Genomic DNA, 8882 nt, shown 5'->3' with positions numbered 1-8882 from the left:
CTGCGTAAGCCGGGGAGGGCGGCGGGGAGGCGGAAACGGTCCTAAAAGAAGCAGGAGAAAAAATCGAGTTGCGATGCGAGAGCGGGCGATTGCGATTACCAGGGGATCCCACCACAGCCATAAATGAGATGTGGTTTGTGTAACCCCGGGGTGACCGATAGCAGAAAAACTCATATTCTTGGGTTTTCATCTGGTTTGCAAGCCCAGCTATTAAATAATGGGGTTTTTTCTGCGCACTGAAGTCCTCCCGCCACGTTTTTTTCCTGGCACGTGGCGCTGAAATTCGTCTGTGCGTCACGGGGCGGTTTTCTCACCTTCTCTCTCTTCTCTCCATCAGGTCACGCGCAGAGTCGGAGCATGAACGACATCTCGGACACGCCGAGCACCGACCAGGTAACCGTCCCCGAAAACCGCGATGCTGTGGGGAGCGTCTCTGGCCTGACCCGCGATGGGGCAGGGGCTCGGTGGTCGTTAAGGTCCATGTGAGCCTTGTGCGGCTTTGCTCGGTCGATAAGCACACAAATTCCTAATTAGGGAAATTAATACATGTATTGATCCCTGCTAACTCGGGGGGGAAGGCTGTCCCAGAAATAATACCTGTGCTTGCAAGTTGAAGGCAGAATTAGGGACATGCGAGGATGCTGATGTAGCTTGAAATCCTTATAAATATAAAAATAATCCTAAAATTCCTCAAAATCTTTAGGTAGGAAAGGAAGGGTGCTGGGAAGAGTGCAGAGATCCTAAAAGAGCTTTCGCTTGGCTGGGTAAGGGCAGGTCGCGGGGGGTAAATCCCACCCAAGCCCTTGGGTCTGCAAACGTGAATACGGCTCTGGAGATAACGGTGTGTAAACGGAGGCGGGTTCCGCTTTTCCCTCCGTTTCCAGCATGACGGATGTGGGTTCCTTAACGCAAAGCTCAGCGAGAGCCCGGCGGGGGCTTTTCCATCCCTGGTTTGCTTCGCACAGGGGGGCTGGGAAGGGGGTCGGGCTGCTCGGGCCGCTCGTGGGCAGATCTCTGCTTGGCGAAGCCATGGATCCGTTCTTCCGTGAGATGTCCCACCTCCACCCCGCTATCGGGGCTATTCAGCCGGGAACGTTGCGTTATATGGGCTTTGCTTCATTTCTCTTTGTGCGTGATTTCAGCCTAAGGGAAAATCAAACGCGACGTGGGTCTGGGATGGTTTGGGATGACAGCTTGCGTGTCCTTGCGGGGCTTACCTGGGGTGATGCAATTTAGGGATGGAAATTCATGCGCTGCTGGGAGCTACGGGACGGGGATGCCACGACATCAGGGAGGCAGAAGGTTTCCGGAGCACCTCCCAAAATTAGAGCTGCAGTAAAGCAAGCCAACTGCCCGCTAACGAACCCCAAATATCAGCCTCCAGCAGTGGGGTGTGGAGGGTTAATCCCAAAATATGCAAAGCATTTAGGTTTAATCGCCCTATTAGGCCCACTACAAAGGGACTTTTTAAGTGTTACATGAAGCTTAGTGGTCACTGTTAACTCCTGCTCTTGCTTATTCCAAGCTGCATTGGAGGAGTTGCTTTATTATTATTTTTTTTTTCCATTTGGGTTTAAAAGATTAGAAAGGGGAGAGCTTGCTGCCCAGCTCACATGCCTCCCCTCATGCTGGCATATAGATTATAATAACACCCTGCCTGGGTTGGTATTGAACCCTTTTAGACTAATAATGAAAGAGCTGCAGGGGAGAAGAGACCCGAGGAATAAATCCATGAATGAGGTTTCCTACTTGCATTATTTGTTCCTGCTCTGAGGATGAGATTGGGGGAAAATGAGCTACAAAAACATCCCCCGTGCATGGCGCCGAGTGGTGTTTCTGCATTATATAGGGTCCCGGGGGAGCCTGGGGCTGCAGGGCTGCAAATAGACTTGCAAAAATGCATGCTGGCTTGCTCCAGGATCCGTATTTTTGGGCTCAGATTTTCCGCAGGTGGATTGCACGGGGTTTTCCTTGCATAGACCCCAGCGCAGCAAAGCACCTTTTGCAAACCACCCGGTTGCACGTTGTATTAGGGAGCCCCGAACGTGTGGTTTCAAGTTAATCTCGGGCTTAGTGATGGGTTTGAGTAATGAAGAAATTCAGCTTTATGAATTCTTGTTGGTTTATTCTTGGATATGGCTCTTGAATTCCCACCTCTGGGAGTCCTGGGACCATCGGAGACGAAGAGGTTTGAGCCTGCGGCTTCAGCTTTTGTGTTCAGGGTGTGGAAAAGAGGGAGAAAGGCCAAATTTTGGCAGTCGCTCCCTTCCCTACCCTCATCTTCCCAACAGCTGAAGAACAAGTTCATCAAGAAGATCCCCAAGGACGCGGAGGCCTCCAATGTGCTGGTGGGAGAAGTGGAGTTCCTGGAGAAGCCCTTCGTGGCTTTCGTGCGGCTCCTCCAGGCGACAATGCTGGGAGGGATGACGGAGGTGCCCGTCCCCACCAGGTGAGTGCAATTCCTCCACGTCCGAAGCACCGAGTGGTCTCACGGATGCCGGTGGTCCAAGGTTGCCAACACAGCGCCTTTCCCTTCCCAGGTTCCTCTTTATTCTCCTTGGTCCTACGGGAAAAGCCAAATCCTACAACGAGATCGGCAGAGCCATAGCAACCCTCATGGTGGATGATGTGAGTAGACCCAATGCCCGGCCCTTGCCGGGAATGCCCTTGCTCAGAGCCGAGAAGAAAAAGCGATTTCCATCCTATCACCCAAACGAATGAGCTTTAAAATCCCGTAACGACGTGGGACACGTGCGTGCTGGACACCGTTCCCAGGCTGACATCTCCCCCCTCTCAACCCCCAGCTCTTCAGCGACGTTGCCTACAGAGCCAGGGATAGAGAAGACCTGATCGCTGGCATAGATGAGTTTCTGGATGAAGTCATCGTCCTGCCACCCGGCGAGTGGGACCCCAACATTAGGATCGAGCCACCCAAAAAAGTGCCCTCGGCTGAGAAGAGGTGGGTGGGAGACGTGGGGCTGCTCCCAGCCCTGTAGCCATCCCCATCTCTCCTGTTTTGGAGATGCTGGAGGACAGCAGCTTTGCTTGCCTTCATCCCTAGAAATAATCTCTGCAAATGTTCCAGCAATGCTGCTTTTTCAGCAGTTTTTGCCCCCAGATCAGCTCAGAGCCATTTCCACTCTGTAAAATCTGCATTACCCCCCCGGGCTGAGCAAATCCAGCTCTTGATCTTTCCAAGGTCACCCCGAAACCCAAGCTCTAGTGCAGGCAGAGAGCTATACCATGGCCTTGGTCATGGTCCCTGTATCAGGACCAGCTTGGTAGGGCAGGTGCCGTGGCCGACGCCAATGGCTCTCTCCTGCAGGAAATCGGTTTTCTCGCTGAATGAAGTGGGGCAGATGAACGGCATGGCCGGTGGGGCAGGTGCCGGGGGTGGTGGAGGAGGCAGCGACGATGGGGAGATGCCCGAAGTTCATGAAATCGGGGAAGAGCTCACGTGGACTGGCAGGTGAGCAGCACCCCAGCACCCATCAACATCTGATGGCTCTCTGTGGTCTTCTGGGGCACAGAGGGGTGAAACCCTTTTGGGCACAGGCTTTTGCGCAGCACCGTATCTATTTTGGTGGAAGGCACATGCATCTGGTCCTTGGTGGTGTCTCCCCAGGTTTTGCGGTGGCCTCTATTTGGATATCAAGAGGAAGCTGCCCTGGTTCCCGAGCGACTTCTATGAAGGCTTTCATATCCAGTCCATCTCTGCCATCTTGTTCATCTACCTGGGCTGCATCACCAACGCCATCACGTTCGGGGGCTTGCTTGGAGATGCTACGGACAACTACCAGGTTGAGTCCAAGGAGTGGGGGTCACTTTGGCTTGGGAACAACAAGCAGGGATGGCATGGCATGGCATGGCATGGCATGGCATGGCATGGCATGGCATGGCATGGGTTTTACCCTCCTTGGGCCACGCCAAGCTTTAATGCTGGAGACGGAAATTCATTTCCGAGTGGGACTGGCAGTCCTGAAACACCTGCAGGATGGGAAAACCCATCCCAGTGGCAATGCCAGGAGCATGAGGACATGGTTGCAACCATCCCATATAGGTCCAAGCAGAGGTCCTTAATTCCCATCTCCATTCGGGGTGTCCATAGGGATGTAATGTGGCACAGCATCACCGTAACACCGGGTTTGATCCAATCCCAGGGCGTCATGGAGAGCTTCCTCGGCACAGCGATGGCAGGCTCCATGTTTTGCCTCTTCGCCGGGCAGCCGCTCATCATCCTCAGCAGCACCGGCCCCATCCTCATCTTCGAGAAGCTGCTCTTTGACTTCAGCAAGTAGGTGCTGGGCAATGCTGGGGGGAACCAGCACCCATCCGTACTGGGATGGGAGCTGTCCTCCAGCCCACGGCGGGCTCTCACGGGGCCTCTCTGGCCTTGTCCCCGCTTTCAGAGGCAACGGCATCGACTACATGGAGTTTCGCCTCTGGATCGGCTTGCACTCTGCCGTACAGTGCCTTATCCTGGTGGCCACTGACGCCAGCTTCATTATAAAGTACATCACCCGCTTCACGGAGGAAGGCTTCTCCACCCTCATCAGCTTCATCTTCATCTATGACGCCATCAAGAAGATGATCGGAGCCTTCAAGTACTATCCCATCAATTCGGACTTCAAGCCGGACTACGTGACCATGTACAAGTGCGAATGCGTTGCTCCCGACCCAGGTGAGTACACATCTTTTTCAGCACCAAATGGGAAAGATGAAGGGGATGGGGGGGTCTCGCTGCAGATAAAATCCCGTTGGATCGTTGGCTGAGGACATGGAAGGAGACAGCTACTCGGTCAGCGTGGGCAAGACGGAAGTATAGCCTTGTCCCCCATGGATGAGTGTGTCAGACAGGGCGAACAGTGCCAGAGAGCCAGAGCCTCAGCCTCGAGCAGGCAGACCTGGATGGATAAAAAGGAAATAGGGGGGGAAAAAGACATTTTAGATCATTAATTCCAGCCTGCTGCCAATGGAAACTTATCCTCCAGCAATTGCGCTGGAGGGATTTTGTCCTCTCCGGTGTCTGGGACGCCCCAGGATGTCCCAGTTGGGTGTGGAAACCTCCTTGGACTCTTTTTTCTTCTCTTTCTTACTCCTCTTCAAAAAGGAGAGGCCATCAGGCTCTGAGCAGACCGTCTTTTGATGCCTCCTCCGGTTTTGCTCTTGGATGGAGGTACCGGATGTTCCCCGGTCCGAATTGTGCAGCTCAGATGCTCCCGTGGCCACCGGGAAGGGAGCGGAGATCTTCGCTTTGGGCTAATGGCAGCGACCGCCTGCTCTCAGGCGAGCTGAACTTATTTAAGAAGTCTAAATGCTAACGATTTTGGGGAGTATCAGCTGCAGACAGAGGAGACAGAGCGCTGTGATGGTGAAGCTCTCCCCAGAAATAAACGCATCCAAGACCTACCACGCCACGTGTCGCCAATTGCCATTGCAAGAAGAGCTCTTACCTGCCGCAGTGGAAATAACATTTATTGGGTTTAATTTTGTATTTTTTCTCATTTTCTATCAACCACCCACTGAGTGACCCGATCCCGTCGGGTTTTGAAAGCCCTGCGTGCAGTGGGGAGCCGCCCGCAGACGACGCGATCCTTTCCGAACCCAAACCCTCCCAAATTTGACCCGCAGGAAGGCGAAGCCCGACGCCCGACGCAATCCCCGGGGGGCTGAAATACCCCAAACGGGACCATGAGCATCTCCATCCACCCATGAGTGCCGGCGTCTGCCCGGCAGCACTCGCCCCTGCAGCCTTACGCAGGAGGAAGGCGAAGCCTTCAGCCTCTGGGGAGGTCTCCCCCTCTTCCAAGCCCCCGTTCCGAGGAAACCCCGGTCAGCCGAGAGACATCCGCACCCCAAAAACCTTAAACCTCTTTGCAACCCAGCCCCGTTCCTCGCCCTTGCTGCCCCGGGCACCCCAGGCAGCGGTGTCTGCGTTGGAATTTCCGTTCCTCTAGATATCGAGAAATGTTTATTCTCCCCACATCCTTTTTTTTAATCTTTTTTTTTTAATTAGTTCTGATTTTTTATTATTATAACTGATTTGTACCATATTTGTCTCTGCTGCACACATCAATTTGGGCTGATTTCAATCTCAAGTGAGTATCACCTTCTAAATATTAAAACTCTTTTAATATTTGATACTCTTCCCCCGTGGGGGTTTTGTTGTTATTTTTTTTCCATGTATTTTACTTTTCTCTCTGCTCTGATAAAAGGGTTTATGTAGAGCCCTTAGGGTTCCTCTCTTAAAATACCCCCAGTGGTACGCTACCCCTCTAAGTTGCAGAAACCATAAATAAGGTCTGTTTCTGGAAAAATAAAAGGTTATCGAGGGAAAAAAAAATTAATAATAATAATAATTTTTTAATGTTGGGTTTGCCAGTGCCATTTCCCGGGACCCGGTTTCGGCAGCCCTGGGGTCTCTGCTTCTAACCCAGCACTCGCTTCTCCTCCATTAATCCTCGGCGCCGGGTCGGGGCAGCCGAAATTCCCACTCGGCGCAGGAAGAGGATGGATCGGAGGGAAAATGGGGGGCAGAGCGGTCCCGGACCCTACTAAGGGGCACCCATAAAAAACGTGGGTGCTCCTGAAGCTGCAGAGCTGCGTCGCCCGAAGAGCCAAGCAGAGCTGCTTTTTGCACCGGAGGGGGCTAGAAAGGATGGATTTTTTTTGCAGAGAGACACTAAAATATTTAGAAAAATTAAAAAAATGAGTAAAAAAGGCAAATTGGGCATGAGTGGGTGCTGCCTCCCCAAAAATAATAACCTGCTTTTTCAGTCTTCTACCCTCGTTGTTTTAAGAGTGGGTGTCGGGATGCTCGGCCCCGCTGCCGGTGGCTTCCCTGGGAAGCTCCTAAAAATTTTAGGAGCTGGGAAGCTCCTAAAAATACCTCCCCGCCGGCAGTTGCCAGCCCTGGAGGGAGAAGGCACCGAAGGAGAAGCCGTGTTCGCCGCCGGCGCACGGGATTAATCGGGGAGAAGTCTCTGCGGGGTTAGAAATGGGGGGTTTTCTCCCCAAATCCTGGTCCACCCTCGGGGTGCCGATCCCCGCACGGCTCTCAGAGATGTGCTCGACCCGGTGTTTGCTTTCACGCCGGACGGGCTGAGCTGTGCCTCTCTGGGTGAAGCCCGGCTGCTTTTGACACCAAACCCCTCGATATTAGCCAAAAACCTCAATAACAAACTCCTTTCCCGCAGCCAACGCGACCTTCTTTGATGCTTCAGCTCCAGTGGCACCAAACACCACTAATGTTTCTCTGGTAAGCGGGTTTGCTCATCCCGACGGGAAATTTGGGACACGGGAGGGCAAATCCCAGGGACTTCCGCACCTGGGGAGCGATGCGCGCCGGCTCGGAGCCGGGGGAGTGCGGGATTTGCGTTGTTTTGCGTTCACGGTTGGGCTCGGCGGCACCAAATCCCCAATTTTTTGCCCAAATTAATAGCAGTTCCGGGGTTTTCCTGTGGGTATGGGGCTCCCAGTGGCAGCAGCCCTGGGAAATACCCTTCTCCTTACTTAAACTGCTAGATTTGCTTTTTTTGTCCAGGAAATACCCCTTTCCTTGCACGATGCCAGTGCTGAAAATGCCGATTTTGCTTTATTTGGCTGGGAAATACCCCTTTCCTTGCACGCTGCAATTGCATGAAATGCTAATTTTGCTTTTTTGGCCAGGCAATCCCCTTTTCCTTGCACACTGCAATTACTTAAAATGCTAATTTTGCTTTTTGGGGGGGCTTTCTCCCCAGTACAATGCTATTAACCTAACAGCTCTGGACTGGACTCAGCTGAGTAAGAAGGAATGTCTCAAATACGGCGGCAGCTTAGTGGGGAAATCCTGTAAATTCGTGCCCGACCTGGCCCTTATGTCCTTCATCCTCTTCTTTGGGACTTACTCCATGACCCTGACGCTGAAAAAATTCAAATTCAGCCGCTATTTCCCCACCAAGGTAAGGAAAGCGCCGGGTTTTACCCTCCTCTTTTCCGAGAGGCAGGAAAAACGGGAGCTGTGGGTCTCTTTGCTGGTTGCAAAGAGCTCCAGGAAAATAAATCTACGTTTCTAGGAGATGTTGGTAGCAATAAGGAGAATCCTCCCTGAGCTTTTAGCCGCTGATTCGGCTCTTGCATGCCGAATACCCCCTCCCCTTGCGATGCAAAGGGGAAAAAAATCTGCATTTTGTGGGTTATACCCGGGTTACCTGCGGGTGAGAGGAGCTGGAAAGCCCCGGGGAAGGACGCTGAAGCAGGAGCAAACCTCTCCACCCCATTAATTACCCTCTCCACCCCATTAATTACCCTCACCACCCCATTAATTACCCTCACCACCCCATTAATTACCCTCTCCATCCCCATTTCCCTGTCTTGCCTCCAGGTCAGGGCTTTCATTGCTGATTTTTCCAATGTCTTCTCCATCCTCCTCTTCTGCGGAGTGGATGCCTGTTTCGGACTGGACACCCCTAAACTCCATATCCCCAGTATCATCAAGGTTCGCCCGCGCCGGGGGGGACCCCTCCCTCCTCCGCCCGCTCTCTCTTTCCAGCCCCTCACCAGTTGTCGGGGAAAATCGCGGCTCCCGTGGTGTCCGGACGCCGCCTTAAAAGCTACTTTGTCTTTTCTGGGGGAATATTCTAATTCTGTGACTTTTTTTCCTTCCTTTTTTTGTTGTTTTCTTCCCCCCTTTTCTCTTTTCTTCCCATCTCTCGCTCCCGGCAGCTGCGTAAACTTATTAGCGATTTCTCTATCTTTATGTCCATACTAATGTTTGTGGGGCTGGATGTGCTTTTCGGACTCAACACCCCAAAGCTCCAAGTGCCTACCGATTTTAAGGTAAAAAAACGCAATAAAATCCCTTTCTGGAAGCGTTGCCAAAGATTTCTCTTCCCGCCATC

The 8882-nt window shown here is 52.6% G+C and overlaps 1 protein-coding gene across 1 annotated transcript in view; it reads left to right on the top strand.

Moving 5' to 3' along the window:
• Nucleotides 1-337: 337 nt before the first annotated feature.
• SLC4A5 (solute carrier family 4 (sodium bicarbonate cotransporter), member 5) overlaps nucleotides 338-8882 on the top strand; it is a gene marked incomplete at both ends in the record, with an annotated part of 8908 nt that continues 363 nt past the window's right edge. The window contains 11 exons of the mRNA XM_010294190.1: nucleotides 338-393; nucleotides 2292-2449; nucleotides 2541-2628; nucleotides 2805-2959; nucleotides 3326-3469; nucleotides 3626-3800; nucleotides 4161-4294; nucleotides 4410-4681; nucleotides 7197-7258; nucleotides 7743-7943; nucleotides 8366-8479. Coding sequence (XP_010292492.1) covers nucleotides 338-393; nucleotides 2292-2449; nucleotides 2541-2628; nucleotides 2805-2959; nucleotides 3326-3469; nucleotides 3626-3800; nucleotides 4161-4294; nucleotides 4410-4681; nucleotides 7197-7258; nucleotides 7743-7943; nucleotides 8366-8479 — 1559 coding nt within the window. The remainder of the gene's footprint in view (nucleotides 394-2291; nucleotides 2450-2540; nucleotides 2629-2804; nucleotides 2960-3325; nucleotides 3470-3625; nucleotides 3801-4160; nucleotides 4295-4409; nucleotides 4682-7196; nucleotides 7259-7742; nucleotides 7944-8365; nucleotides 8480-8882) is intronic.

Source organism: Phaethon lepturus, unplaced genomic scaffold (genome assembly GCF_000687285.1).
Source record: "Phaethon lepturus isolate BGI_N335 unplaced genomic scaffold, ASM68728v1 scaffold46759, whole genome shotgun sequence".
NCBI classification, from domain to species: domain Eukaryota; kingdom Metazoa; phylum Chordata; class Aves; order Phaethontiformes; family Phaethontidae; genus Phaethon; species Phaethon lepturus.
This window is presented reverse-complemented; position numbering and strand designations above follow the sequence as displayed.